At 37.7% G+C, this 15845-nt stretch overlaps 1 protein-coding gene across 7 annotated transcripts in view; it reads left to right on the top strand.

The window, feature by feature from the left end:
- arap1 (ArfGAP with RhoGAP domain, ankyrin repeat and PH domain 1) overlaps positions 1 to 14711 on the top strand; it is a 136859-nt gene extending 122148 nt beyond the window's left edge. For 3 of the 7 annotated variants that reach the window (XR_012391120.1, XM_073924131.1, XM_073924135.1), the window contains 6 exons: positions 4418 to 4500; positions 5364 to 5423; positions 7464 to 7527; positions 8035 to 8196; positions 12978 to 13015; positions 14386 to 14711. Coding sequence is in view for 6 of the 7 variants with exons in the window: in XM_073924131.1 (XP_073780232.1) it covers positions 4418 to 4500; positions 5364 to 5423; positions 7464 to 7527; positions 8035 to 8196; positions 12978 to 12995 (387 nt within the window). In the remaining variant the exon portion in view is untranslated. Of the gene's footprint in view, positions 1 to 4200; positions 4237 to 4417; positions 4501 to 5363; positions 5424 to 7463; positions 7528 to 8034; positions 8197 to 12977; positions 13016 to 14385 lie in introns of all 7 variants that reach the window. The other 4 variants (XM_073924130.1, XM_073924134.1, XM_073924132.1 and 1 more) reach the window with 3 other exon arrangements.
- The last annotated feature ends 1134 nt before the right edge of the window (positions 14712 to 15845 follow it).

The following is a 15845-nucleotide window of genomic DNA, read 5'->3' as shown; positions in this document are numbered from 1 at the left end:
GCTGGAAGTAGCCATCAGAAGATGGAGACACTGTGCTCATAAAGGGATGGACATGGTCAGCAGCAATACTCAGGTAGGCTGTGGCGTTGATGCTCAATTGGTACTAATGGACCCAAAGAAAATCTCCCCCACACCATTACACCACCACCACCAGCCTGAACCGCTGATACAAGGCAGGATGATCCATGCTTTCATGTTGTTGAGGCCAAATTGTGAGCCGAGCATCTGAATGTGTCAGCAGAAATGGAGACTCATCAGAGCAGCAACGTTTCTCCAATCTTCTATTGTCCAGTTTTGGTGAGTCTGTGTGAATTGTAGCCTCAGTTTCCTGTTCTTAGCTGACAGGAGCGGCACCCGGTGTGCTCTTCTGCTGCTGTAGCCCATCCGCCTCAAGGTTGGACGTGTTGTGTGTTCAGAGATGCTCTTCTGCAGAGCTCGGTTGTAGTGAGTGCTTATTTGAGTTACTGTTGCCTTTCTGTCAGCTGGAACCAGTCTGGCCATTCTCCTCTGACCTCTGGCCTCATCAACAAGGCATTTGCGCGCACAGAACTGCCGCTCACTGGAGATTTCCTCTTTGTCGGAGCATTCTCTGTAAAGCCTAGAGATGGTTGTGCGTGAAAATCCCAGTAGATCAGCAGTTTCTGAAATACTCAGAGCAGCCCGTCTGGCAGCAACAACCATGCCACGTTCAAAGTCTCTTAAATCCCCTTTCTTCCTCATTCTGATGCTCGCTCTGACCTGCAGCAGATCCTCTTGATCATGTCTACATGCTGAAACGCAGTGAGCTGCTGCCATGTGATTGGCTGATTAGACATCTGCGTTAACAAGCAGTTAGACAGGTGTACCTAATAAAGTGGCCGGTGAGTGTAAAACTATATTAAAAATATACATATTTACTACTTAAAATCCAGAGCAGATAAACAAACCTAGTTGTTTTAGCATCGTTGAGATGTTTTATTGTGTAGTTTTTTTTAATACTGTAATTTTCTGAACTTTTGAACTGTACATAGAGTACAATGCAGTGTAAAAAAAGAGATCACGTTAGTCCATAAATTTCTCACTGCCGTAATGTTTGTAAATACATGTAGAGACCAAAAAAGCATCATTAGGACATATAAAAGAGGAAACAAAATATATATTAACATATTAAAAAATAAAAAAGGACAATAAGATGGAGAAGGTGGAGAAAGAGACCTTGATCATAACAATATGGCTCTTTATTCAAGAATTAAAGACCAATACTGCAATTTTACAGGGATTGTACAAATAATTTCCATTTTATCGATGTTTACATTATCATGTTTTCTTTTACTTTTTAAAAAAAAAATTCAAATTCTTTCTAGTTATTAGGAATTTTGGTAACACTTTACTATACTCTGAATCATTATTAAGCATTAGCATCTAGTGAATTCATTATCTGTTCAGCATTAACTCTACATTAATAAGCGTTAGTAACTGCAGCTACAAATGCTCTATTCTTGACTTATAAACATATTTAAAATGTGCTTAATAATTGTATTTTCATACTTAGTTTATGATTTATTTTTCATTCCTAAATTAAGTATCACATTATTTACAAACCAGTTGTATTTAAGAGTAGTTGAGGGTTTTTAGGATCATTCAGAATGAGTTAGTAAACGTTTAATAAACTATTGAAATCAACGTTTATATGTCACATTATTCAGCCATATAGTAATGGTTACTATGCATGTTAATAACTGCTTTATTAACTCAACTTCATGCAGTTTTGTGAGCTAATCTAAAGTGAGGACTATTCATGCTTTATAAATCCCTTATAAATGACAAATAAAGGCTCAGTTAAATTCTAAACAGGTAAATGACATTATTCACTCCTCTTCGTTTAAAGATACACAAATGAAACTGCTCTTCAAATGAAAACCTGCTCTAAAATAAAATCACTGTAGAGTTTAAGCATTGCATCTTATTATATTGTTAAATTATTATATTGTTGTTGTTTTATCCAGTTGGATGTCGTATTTTGACACTCCTGTTATTCAGCAGTGTTTAAACTTTACAGTAATTTTACTTTTTAGAAAAGATTGCAAATATTATTGTTCATTTGATCCTGAGGCTTTATTTGTCATTCATAAGGGATTAATAAAGCATGAATAGTCCTCACTTTAGATTAGCTCACAAACTGCATGAAGTTGAGTTAATAAAGCATTTATTAACATATTAGTTAACCATTACTAAATGGCTGAATAATAAGAGATATAAATGTTGATTTCAATAGTTTATTAATCGTTTACTCAACTACTCTTAAATACAACTGGTTTGTAAATAATGTGATACTTACTTTAGGAATGAAAAATAAATCATAAACTAAGTATGAAAATATAATTATTAAGCACATTTTAAATATGTTTATAAGTCAAGAATACAGCATTTGTAGCTGCAGTTACTAACACTTATTAATGTAGAGTTAATGCTGAACAGATAATGAATTTACTAGATGCTTATGCTTAATAAATGATTCATAGTGTGTAGTGATTATAAAGTGTTACTGAAATGTCTTGTTCCAGTTAGTTTAGTAAGTATTTATCTGTTTCAGTATACTTATAGTTACAACCGTAACTGATGTAAATAATGAGAAATATTTCAGCTCAAATCAAATAAATGGATTTCTATTGTAGTTTACAAAATTAACAGTGCTGCGCAAAGATTAATCGCATCCAAAATAAACGTTTATTTTGACATAATATATACAGCTGAAGTCAGAATTATTCGCCCCCTGTTTATTTTGTTCCCCAAATTCTGTTTAACAGAGAGATTTTTCCAGCACATTTCTAATCATAATAGTGTTAATAACTCATCTCTAATAACTGATTTACTTTCTCTTTGTCATGATGACAGTAAATAATATTAGACTAGATATTCTTCAAGACACTTCTGTACAGCTTACAGTGACTTTTAAAGGCTTCACTAGGGTAATCAGGGTAACTAGGCAGGTTAGGGTAATAAGGCAAGTCATTGTATAATGTTGGTTTGTTCTGTGGATCAGTGGTACTTAACTAGTTTGGCCATGGGACCCACATTTTTACATGGTCATCAAGCCATGACCCAAATTTTTAGGAACTATATCACAATTTTAGGAATTATACTTAATTTGTAATTATTTGTTAACATAAACAAGTAGTGACAGATACATCATTACAAATAAACAGTGTTTTATTGCTGTCATTTAACAAAATGTGTCAAATTATAGAAATATTACAAAGTAAACCCAAAAATACTGTTAATAATAGACTGTTAATAAAACATGTTTTCTGGTTTCTACATGTTGTTTTAATTTAGAAGGTTTCATGCCCTCTTATGAGAGCACCTCACTACATATGACACTGATGCTTTAAGTCTTTTTTGTTGTCAATATATGTATTTATACTTTACATATTCGGGGTCGCACTTGAGCTTCGGCATATTTGTTGCAAATAGGTAGGGTTGTCGTGCACGCATTTCAAAATAAAAGTCCGGTATAAGCAAAATAAGTAAAAAATTAAACTTTTGTTGTTGTTTTTTTTGACCACACACTCTGCGACCCACTGAAAATGTTCCTGCGACCCACTGAAAATGTTCCTGCGACCCACCAGCTGAGAAACACTGCTGTGGTTATTATGAAAATAATTGGGTTAATAATATTGACCTTAAAGTGGTGTTTAAAAAATTAATAACTGCTTTTATTCTAGCTGAAATAAAACAAATAAGACTTTCTCCAGAAGAAAAAATATTATAGGAAATACTGTGAACATTTCCTGAATCTGTTCAACATCATTTGGGAAATATTTAACAAAGAAAAAAAATTGAATGAGGGTCGAATAATTCTGACTTCAGCTGTCTGTGTGTGTTATATATCTATTTATTATGTATATGTGATGCACACTCATAGATAGAAAGTAAATTATACCAAGGTGTTTTGTCACATAGATATTTAAATGCATATATAAATGGTATCAAACATGTATATTTTATATTTAAATATAAATAAACATTTTCTCTAATATATGCATGCATGTGTATTTATATGTACTTAATAACTATACGCAACACACACATATACATGATGTCGAAACACACATTTATTTTGCATGTGATTCTTTTGCTCAGCATTTAATATGAATAATCTCAGTTTATAAACGCAAGCGAGTGGCCGTTGTCATTGTCATCATGTTTTACTTTAAACAGAATCTGCAAAAGCTGCAAAGCCCAGATCTGCAGTGTGTGAGTACAGATAGTGTGTGTTTGCGTGCGTGCATGTGCGTGAGCGGTGCACAGTAGGTTGAGCTTTAGTGTTGTTCTGGTTTAGTGGGTTTACAGGTGGTGGTTCTCCTCTATGTGTGTGTGTGTACGTGTGTGTGTTGTGTGTGTGTGTTTATGTCTCCTCTTGTGTGTTTTCCTTCAGAGTAACCGTCCAGAGAGAGAATGGCCAGTCAAGTGTCTGAAAGTCTACCAAGGCATCAAGAAGAAGCTCCGGCCGCCCACATGGTGAGATTAAATCAGTAGATCCAGCCGGTGGTGATCATCACAGAATAAAGCCTGCTGTAGTGTAAGACTGGAGGGTTTACTCTGCATCTACATGATGTATATTATAATATTCAGCTCTTATCTGAGATTAACATACCTTGGAAAGTTGTGACTGACCAATCAGAATCGAGTATTCCAGAGAGCTGCGTAATGAATATTAATGAGCAATGATGATTACTGCACACTGTTGACATGAAAAGCTTCTAGAAGAAGAATGTAAACCGATGATGATCTCAGAGAAATGTTGATTACAAATATAACACTCTCTCATCAGATTCACATGTGTATAAAGCATGTGGAAGTGCTCATGTCAAGCTGTCAGCGCTGCGCTGCGATCGGCTCACCAGCAGGTGTCAGTGTGGGTCAGAGCTGAACTGAAAGGGAGATCTGTCTAGACCATCAGTGAGAGAGTGTGTGTGTGTGTGTGTGTGTGTGTGTGTGTGTGTGTGTGTGTGTGTGTGTGTGTGTGTGTGTGTGTGTGTGTGTGTGTGTGTGTGTGTGTGTGTGTGTTTTGTTGAGTATCAGCTTTAATCCACTTATTTCTGATTATACAGAGAGAATATGGAGGAAACTGCTCAGAGACTCGGACTCGGCTGTAATCTGTGCTTCTGCTGATATGTATATGGTGATGTGTGTGTACTCCTGAGTTTTACTAGCTGAAGCAGTGTAAATGCTGGTGGAGTGTTGACATCAGGGATCATTACTGTACTGGACAGACAGCAGAATTAAATATATAGTGGACATCCACTGTAGAATGTGTGTTAATCTCTCTCTCTCTGTGTGTGTGTGTGTGTGTGTGTGTGTGTGTGTGTGTGTGTGTTTAGCTGGGGACTCACAGTCATCTATGAGAGCGAAAAACAGGAGAAGCAGGAGAAACAACAGTGGTGAGAACTGTGTGTGTGTGTGTGTGTGTGTGTGTGTGTACGTGTGCGCGCATCTATGTGACACCATGTGTGTGTAAGTGTGTGCACTCCTCTATTTGTGTGTGTGTGTATTTGTGTGTGTGTGTGTGCACCTACGTGTAACTGTGTGTTTGTTTGTGTTTGTAGGCATGCATGTCTGTGTGTGTGTGTGTGTGTGTGTGTGTGTGTGTGTGTGTGTGTGTGTGTGTGTGTGTGTGTGTGTGTTTGAGTGAGTGAGTGGGCATCTATGTGACACTGTGTGTGTGTGTGTGTGTGTGTGTGTGCGCGCCCACTGTGTGTGTGCACCTGTGTGTCTATGTGTTTATAGGTGTGCATGTCTGTGTGTGTGTGTGTGTGTGTGTGTGTGTGTGTGTGTGTGTCTCTAAGTGCATTAGCATCTATGTGTGTTTGCCTTTGTGTAAGTGTGTGTGTTTGTTGGCGTGCATGTGTGTGATGCTTACGTCTATGTAACGATGTGTGTATAGATTCATGTGTGTGTGTGTGTGTGTGTGTGTGTGTGTGTGTGTGTGTGTGTGTGTGTGTGTGTCTATGTGACACTGTGTGTGTACGTGCACGTTTATGTGCCACTGTGTGTGCATGTATGTTTAAGTGTGTCTGCTCTTCTCTGGGTGTGTATGCCTGTGTGTAACTCTGTGTACATGTGCAAGTGTGTTTGTGTGAGCGTGAGCGTGTGTGTGTGTGTGTGTGTGTGTGTGTGTGTGTGTGTGTGTGTGTGTGTGTGTGTGTCTGTATAATTGTGTGGACGTGGTTTGGTGTGTGCATTTGTTGTGTGTGTGTTTTGTGTATATATGTGTGTACTTACCCTTGTAAGTTTGTGTGACTGTGTGTGTGTTTCAATCTAAGAGTACATATTTGTGTGCATGCGTAAATGTGTATGCATGTTTGTGTATGTGTGCATTTTAGTGTGTGTGTGTGTCACTGTGTATTCGTATTATTGTATGATTGCATGTGTGTTATTGTGTGTGTTTGTTCCTAAGAGTGTGTGTGAGAGTGTGTAACCGACCATGTTTTATAAGTGTGTTTGTGTGCATCTCTGCATGTATGTGTCTGTTTAAGAGTGTGTGTCTGTATTTATTTGTGTGTTTGTGAATAAACAAGATGGAAACTCAAGCAGACACACAAGGGTAAAGGGTGGTCATGCGCCTCTGGATACCACACACACACACACACACACACACACACACACACGTGTCAGTATCAGTTCTTTTCCCTGTAAATAATGTTAATATGGTGTGACTTTAAGCTTAAAGCATTGTTTGTCAACACACACACACACACACACGGCTGCACAGTTGAATAGAATAAGACTTGCAGTGTCCGCATGCTGTCTGGAAATCTTTTGGTTTTCCGTTCACAGAGCTGCCTGCAGTTCATTGAACACACAATACAAACAGTCATATCCTCAAATATTCTTATTTCATATAATTATTTCACATTTTATAACATGCTGGTTTGAAGAAGGTCACTGGTTCGAGTCCCGGCTGGATCAGTTAGTGTTTCTGTGTGGAGTTTGCATGTTCTCCCTGTGTTGGTGTGGGTTTCCTCCGGGTGCTCCGGTTTCCCCCACAGTCCAAACACATGCGCTATAGGGGAACTGATCAACTACACTGGCTGTAGTGTATGAGTGTGAGTGTGTGTGGGTGTTTCCCAGTATTGGGTTGCAGCTGGAGGGGCATCTGTTGTGTAAAAAATTTGCTGGAATAGTTGTTGGTTCATTCCACGGTTGCCACCCCTTATAAATGGGGGGACTAAGCCAAAAAGAAAATGAACTGAATAAAGAGTTTACTGTAGATTTCACACAGAACAGTTCACAGTATTTCTGAAATGACTCTTCATCCAAAACACGTGCTGTGACTCTTACATTTACATAAAAGCGTATTGATCGCTTTAATAGTTTTAAAATGAGCAGTCTGTAAAGACACAGATTGATTAATGTGTGTGTGTGTGTGTGTGTGTGTGTGTGTGTGTGTGTGTGTGTGTGTGTGTGTGTGTGTGTGTCAGGTACCTGTGCTGTGACACTCAGAATGAGATGAGGGAATGGTTCTCCACCTTCATGAGTATACAGGTCAGTCTCCAGCTATTTTCATGTGCATGTTGGACTCGTCTGTCAGTCCGTCATCACAGGGCTTCAGCATCATTCTTCTTCTATTATTATTTCCTCCAGTGCAGTCTTGAGTGTCGTGTTTTCTCTCCTCTACTAGATCCCATTCTCAGCACTAAGCTTCTTTATTGATTGCAGAATAGTGTCTCGATCCCGAATAAATGAGTATTGCATGTTTAGGGCGTTTGTGGAGACAGGACAGGACACATGGAGGTTTTAAATCCAAGCGAGTGTCTTTTAGTCAATGTTTTCTTTTTTAATTAGTACAATTTTCTATTAATTGAATCAATTTCTATTATGTCATGAGCAATCCAGTTCTCGACTGGTGTGATTCTGTACAGTACAGACTTTATCTGTTGTTCTCTTTCACTTTCGCTTTATTCACTAATGTTTTATGCGGTATTACATTTTTGCACATCTAATTCACATCTGTGTATGTAATCAGAGCTCTTGCGTGTGTGTGTGTTTCAGAATGGAGGGCGTGTGTGGCCGGCGGAGTGGCTGAAGTCTCGAACCGTGAGCCGCGCAGCTCCTCTGGACGCTCGCTTCGGTAACGTGTCTCTGATTCCTCTGCGCGGCAGTGAGAACGAGATGAGGAATAGTGTCGCCGCTTTCACAGCCGATCCTCTCGCCGTGAGTCCAATCAGCCAATCACAACAGGGCTCGGCTAATCACACAGCCAATCACACGCCTCGCTGCTGACAAACGGTCTCGCTGACAGAAATCCGTCTGGCAAGAATAGATAAAAAGAAAAGTCTGTCAGAAAACCTTTTACACTGGCTGAGTGTTGAGTTTGGAGCAGTGCAGGATTGAGAAGTGGAAGCTTCACATGCTGGAGAGAGAGGGAGGGATTTACACCACTGCAGACTATCAGGAGGATGGATGAGCGGAGGGATGGATGGTAAATGAGTTAGCGGATGGATGTGATAAGTGGATTGATTCTAGATGGATGGATAAATGGGTGGATGAATGGATTAATGGGTGAGTGGATGGATGGGTAAATCTGTGGAAGGATAGATGGATGACTGGATTGATGGATGGATAAATGGTTGGATGGGTGGATCATTGGGTTAGTGGCTGGGTGGATGGATAGATAGATGGATGGATTGATTAATAAATGGTTGGATGGGTAGATTAATGGGTGAGTGACTGGGTAAATGGATAAATGGGTGGAGAGATGGATGGATTAATGGGTGAGTGGATGGATAAATGGTTGGATGGGTGGATTTTTGGGTAAGTGACAGGATGAAAGGGTGGATGGATAGATGGAATAGAGTGAGTGAGTGGATGGATGGATAAATGGTTGACTGGATTGATGGATGGATAAATGGTTGGATGGGTGGATCGTTGGGTTAGTGGCTGGGTGGATGGATAGATAGATGGATAGATTGATTAATGAATGGATGGGTAGATTAATGGGTGAGTGACTGGATGGATGGATAAATGGTTGGATGGGTGGATTATTGGGTAAGTGACAGGATGAAAGGGTGGATGGATAGATGGAATAATGAGTGAGTGAGTGGATAGATGGATGGATAAATGGGTGACTGGAATAATGGATGGATGGATAAATGGTTGGATGGGTAGATTAATGGGTGAGTGACTGGATGAATGGATAAATTAGTGGATAGATGGATGGATTAATAGGTGAGTGGATGGATGGGTAAATCTGTGGATGGATAGATAAATGGGTGACTGGATTAATGGATGGATGGATAAATGGTTGGATGGGTGGAATAATAGGTTATTGGCTGGATGGATAGATGGATGGATAAATAGGTGGATAGATGAATGGATGAGTGGATGGATAAATGGGTGGGTGGATAGATGAGTGGATGGATGGATAAATGGGTGGATGAATGGGTGGGTGGATGGATGGATGGATGGATGGATAAATGAGTGGATGGATGGATGGATAAATGGGTGGGTGGATAGATGAGTGGATGGATAAATGGATGGATGGATGGATGGATAATTGGGTGGGTGGATAGATGAGTGGATGGATGAATGGATGAATGGATGGATAACTGGGTGGATGGATGGATAAATGGGTGGGTGGATGGATGGATGGAAATTGGGTGGGTGGATAGATGAGTGGATGTATGGAAGGATAAATTGGTGGATAGATGGATGGATGGATGGATGGATGGATGGATAAATGGGTGGGTTGATGGATGGATGGATAAATGGTTGGGTGGATGGATGGATGGATGGATGGATGGATAAATGGTTGGGTGGATGGATGGATGGATGGATGGATAAATAGGTGGGTGAATGGATGGATGGATGGATGGATGGATGGATGGATAAATAGGTGGGTGGATGGATGGATGGATGGATGGATGGAGTAATGGGTCAGTGGATGAATAGGATAAGTGGATTGATGGGTAGATGGATGTATTAATGTGAGTGGATGGATGGATAAATGGGTGGATGCATGGATGGATGGAGATTGGATGAGTGAATAGATGGGGATTAGTGGTTTATGGATGGATAAATGGAAGGATTGATGGATTGACAAATGGCTGGATGAATAGATGGATGCTGGATGTATAAATGGGTGGATGGGTAAAATGGGTGGTTGAGTGGATATGATGGATGGATGAATGAGCAAATGGATTAATAAATGTGTAGATGGATGAATACATGTGTGGATGGATGGATGGATGGATGGATAGATAAATGGCTGAATAGATGGCTGGGTGAATGGCTGAGTGGATTGATGGGTAGATGGATAGATAGATGGGTGACTGGATAGATAAATATATGAATGGCTGGATAGAAGGATGGATGAATGGGTGAGTGGATAAGAGGATGAATGAATAGATAGTTGGGTGGATTGGATGTAAAGATGGATAAATGGGTGAGTAGATTAGGTGGATTATTGGATGGATGGAGAAATAGGTGGATGAGTGAATGGATGTGCATAAGTAAATAGATGATGGGTGTATAAATGGGTAGGAGGATGGATAGATGGATGAATGAGTGAATGAATTGATGCATTATGGATGATATATGAATAGATAGAGGATGGATGTATAAATGGGTGGATGAGTGGATTCAATGGATTATTGAGTAAATGGATTGATAAATGAGTGGATGGATGGATAAATGAACGGATAGATTGATAAATGAATGGATGGATTGATAAATGGCTGGATGAATAGATAGAGGATGGATGTATAAATGAATGGATAGATTGATAAATGAATGGATGAATGAATGGATGGATGGATAAATGGCTGGATGAATAGATAGATGATGGATGTATAAATGGGTGGATGAGTGGATTGGATGGATTATTGAGTGACTGGATGAATAAATGAATAGATGAATGAATGGATGGATGGATGGATGGATTAATGGGTGAATGAGTGAATAAGTGATGGGTGTATAAATGGGTGGATGGATAGATTAAATAATAAATGGTTGGATGAGTGGATGGATAAATAGATGGATGAGTAAATGGATGATGAATGTAATGGGTGAATGGATGGATGGATATGGATAAACGAGTGGATGAGTGAAAGGATGGCTGGGTTGTATGGATGAATGGGTGGATATGTTAATGTATATAATGTTAGATGGACATTATGCCAGCTCCAGCAGTTGTCAGTGGGCAGTAATGCTGCTGTGTGATTACCCATGAGCCCTCACTGCTCTGATTTACTGAGCTTCATGTTCACTCACTGTTCGTTCGTTCAGGGGAATCAGGAGTCATATGAACGAATCAATCTCTCATTACAACTCATCAGAACAGGACTGAACATGAAGCGCTCTGTGTGTGTGTGTGTGTGTGTGTGTGTGTGTGTGTGTGTGTGTGTGTGTGTGTGTGTGTGTGTGTGTGGATGTTTCTGGGTCACTCAGGGTCAAATCAACCTCAAAAACAACCTTCACTTCTCATCATGCTTTTACTAAAGAAAGATAAACATAATTAAAGATGAAAGATTAAATAGTAAATGTTCTGCATGTGTTTTTATGGAGTAATCCAGTGTTCTGTGGAGGACATATAGCCATTTTAATAATATTTATTTATTTATATTTATTAATTTGTATTTATTTATTAATTAATTCATGTTTATTTATTTATTCAATTATTTTTATTTAACTTTATTTATTTTAATTAATTAATTTATGTTATAATTTTTTCATTTTTATTTTATTTATATATATATTTATTTATTTTATTGTTTTATTTTACTTTATTATTTATTTTTTTATTTATTTATTTTTATTTATTTATTTATTTATTTCTATTTACTCATATTTATTTATTTATTTATATTTATTCATATTTATTTATCTAAATTTTTATTTATGTATTTTGTTATTTATTTCTATTTTATTTGTTTATTTTATTTTAGTCATTTATTTGTGTTTATTTATTTTGATTTATTAATATTATTATTATTAATAATTTATATATATATATATATATATATATATATATTTTTTTTTTTTTACATTTCCACATTTATGTACAGAACTTTTTACATTGGATATTCAAAAATAAATAAATAAATAAATAATGAATAAAGTTATAAATAATAAAAAAAATAATCAATCCAGAAAATGTCAAATAAAGTGAAAAATAAATTAATAACAGGTAATAAAAGTTAATAACATTGAACATTCAACAATATTGTGAGAACTTGATATTAAACTACCATAATAATAAAATATTGTTGTATATAATCAACACAGATTTGTGGCATTCCAATTAATAATCCAGTTGGGTATTTTATTTATTAATGTGTTTATTTGTTTAGATTTAAGGATTTTTAATAAGGAAATCTGTCTCTAAATAGTGGATTACTCACTAAGAACGCGTCCATTTAATGTTCTTTGTTTGATATTTAGCCCTATTTATGTTGTCTTCGAAATAAGTTCAAGAAATAAAGTGTAAAGAGTAGTAAGATCATCAATCTGAGGCTTGAGTTGACACTGATTGACTCTTTATTTTGGTGCAGGATGCCTGATTGTGTGGGTTCAGTGTAAATGTTACACTGATTGAGGTTGATAATCCATCAGTGTCGTCTGTCTGAGGGGCTGGTGTTGGGTTAGTCTAAATATCTGACTTTAATTCGTCATTTGCTTTAACTCTTACCCGTAATTCCACAGGGTCTTTCCCTTTAACTCTCTGGGAATATAGAACAATATTCCTGCTCTGTTTTATTAAGGAAAGCTACACATCAGTGTCTACATGTTTATATTTAGCATTATAATTGAGATATTATATTACATGCATGTATTTGAAATGTTTTATTTGGTTTTATTTAAGACGTGAAATGGTATAACTTTTAGATAACAGCATAAATGCATTTACATAATGATATGTGTGTGATGTCAGTCAATGTTTCTAGGATTGTGTTGTTTTTGTGATTATGTGAAATGAGTGGTTTGTTCTTTTGCAGCTCTTCAGAAACCTTTGACGAAGTGAAAAGGCGTTCAGGTGAGACTTCAGGATAGCTTTAGTTCGTTTCTTCACTATTTTACGGCAATGACAAAAAGAAGTCCTTATATACATGTCATCTTAAGCAAAGGTTATACATTTTTGGCAATAGAGTCAGTTTGATTCATTTCTCATTAAAGAGACTCAGGTTGAGATTCATTTCTCATGATGGAGTCAGTTTGATTCGTTTCTCATGATGGAGTCAGTTTGATTCATTTCTCACGATGGAGTCAGTTTGATTCGTTTCTTATGATGGAGTCAGTTTGATTCATTTCTCGTGATGGAGTCAGTTTGATTCGTTTCTTATGATGGAGTCAGTTTGATTCATTTCTCATAATGGAGTCAATTTTATTCATTTCTCATGATGGAGTCAGTTTGATTCATTTCTCACGATGGATTCAGTTTGATTCATTTCTCATGATGGAGTCAGATTGATTTATTTCTCATGATGGAGTCAGTTTGATTCATTTCTCATGATGGAGTCAGTTTGATTCATTTCTCATGATGGAGTCAGTTTGATTCGTTTCTCATGATGGAGTCAGTTTGATTCGTTTCTCTTGATGGAGTCAGTTTGATTCATTTCTCATAATGGAGTCAGTTTGATTCATTACTCATAATGGATTCGGTTTGATTAATTTCTTATAAAGGAGTCAGTTTGATTCGTTTCTCATAATGGAGTCAGTTTGATTCGTTTTTTATAATGGAGTCAGTTTGATTCATTTCTCATAATGGAGTCAGTTTGATTCATTACTCATAATGGAGTCGGTTTGATTAATTTCTTATAAAGGAGTCAGTTTGATTCATTTCTCGTGATGGTCAGTTTGATTTGTTTCTCATGATGGAGTCAATTTGATTCGTTTCCCATGATGGAGTCAGTTTGATTCGTTTGTCACGATGGAGTCAGTTTGAATCGTTTTTCATGATAGAGTCAGTGTGATTCATTTCTCATGATGGAGTCAGTTTGATTCATTTCTCATGATGGAGTCAGTTTGATTCGTTTCTTATGATGGAGATAGTTTGATTAGTTTCTCATGATGGAGTCAGTTTGATTCGTTTCTCTTGATGGAGTCAGTTTGATTCATTACTCATAATGGAGTCAGGTTGATTCATTTCTTGTGATAAAGTCAGTTTGATTCATTTCTAATAATGGAGTCAGTTTGATTCATTTCTCGTGATGGAGTCAATTTGATTCGTTTCTCACGATTAAGTCAGTTTGATTCATTACTCATAATGGAGTCAGTTTGATTCATTTCTCGTGATGGAGTCAGTTTGAATCGTTTCTCATGGAGTCAGTTTGATTCATTAATGTGAATTGTTAAACAGATAACCGTGTGTGTTCTGACCTGATGTGTTGTGTTTTCTGCTTTCAGTCGTGTTGTTCTCAGTCCCACCCCGCACAAACCTTCAGTCTCACATGCACTTTGACCTTCCTGGATGTGGTGCATTCTGGGAAATCAGACTGGACACTGGTCCTGGAGGACGGGATGTTCGCTGGACTCACTTTTACACACTTTATAAATTATTTCAGCCTCATGTTCCTGTTTCAATGCCAATCAAATGGAAGCGAATCACAAACAAGTACTTTAAAGGTCACAGGTCACGCGTGTGTGTGTGTGCGTGCGTGTTTATAAGAATGTGTAAATATCATGGCAGAATTACCATAATAATTATGATTCATAAATATGTTTACAGCTTGTAGTTTCAGATGTGTTTTCTCCATTATTGATTGATATTTTCATAGCTAGACAATTTAATGTAGTTATGCTGTAATTTATATAGTTTACCTATAATTAATAATTGTGAATGTTAGATTGTGTGTGTGTGTGTGTATATATATATATATATATACACACACACACACATACACAAATCAACAGAATACAGGTAAGTGGGCTAATGCTGCGCTCACACTCGAGTTTGAGCATGTGAAATTCTGTCATACGGCGCTGTGAAAAGGGGCGGGGTTAAACAAATGAGTAGCCATTTAAAAAGCGAGCGATTGGTCCATATTCTAAATTCTGTACAGTAGTTGTGTGGACCTACACTGGTATCACGGTTCAGTTCGGTTGCCATTATCATGCCATCGATTTGATTAAATTGGATATCTGGGTTCTTCACGGTGCATTGACGATGCTTTCCATTAACAGTGTTATATTTTGGTGGGGGGGGGGAGGGGGGGGTACAAAAAGCTGTCTGTATAAACACACACAGACACACAGCACCAAGTAATCGACTGCGACACACAGCATCATGCTCTCTCTCATTCACACACAAACATAGACGGCACCTAACAAGTAACACACCGCATCACGCTCTCTTTCTCATTCACACACATAAACACACACACACGCGTGTTTGCTCGCTCAGGAGCAATATTGTTAGACCGCCCGCACGCCAGCAGGTCAAACAAAGAAAGAGAGAGAGTTTACTTTCATTCTCTCAATGGCAGTGAAATAGGGGCTTCTGCTGTGAGTGTCAGTGAGAGACCGTCCAGCAAACACACACGCAGTGAACTGTGCACAGCTTCTGTGTTTTTAAACAGTTGGAGCATTGTAAATACTCGCCATAGTAAGCTCAGAGACACAGCGCATATAAGATAAATGACGTGATAATAACCGGTTATGATTAACGGTGCTTTCACACTAGCACTTTTGGTCTGCACCCGGGTTCGTTTGACCTCATAATACATTACATTTAGCTAGTGTAAACGTGTCTTCTGAACTTGGGTGCGCACCCATGAACCGTACCCGTGTCCGCTGAAAGAGGTGGTCTGGGGTACGGTTACATTTACATCTAGTCATTTAGCAGACGCTTTTATCCACAGCCACTT

The sequence above is a fragment of the Danio rerio genome, chromosome 15 (genome assembly GCF_049306965.1).
Source record: "Danio rerio strain Tuebingen ecotype United States chromosome 15, GRCz12tu, whole genome shotgun sequence".
In the NCBI taxonomy this organism is placed as follows: domain Eukaryota; kingdom Metazoa; phylum Chordata; class Actinopteri; order Cypriniformes; family Danionidae; genus Danio; species Danio rerio.
The sequence above is the reverse complement of the archived record's forward strand: the minus strand, read 5'-3'. Positions and strand labels throughout refer to the sequence as shown.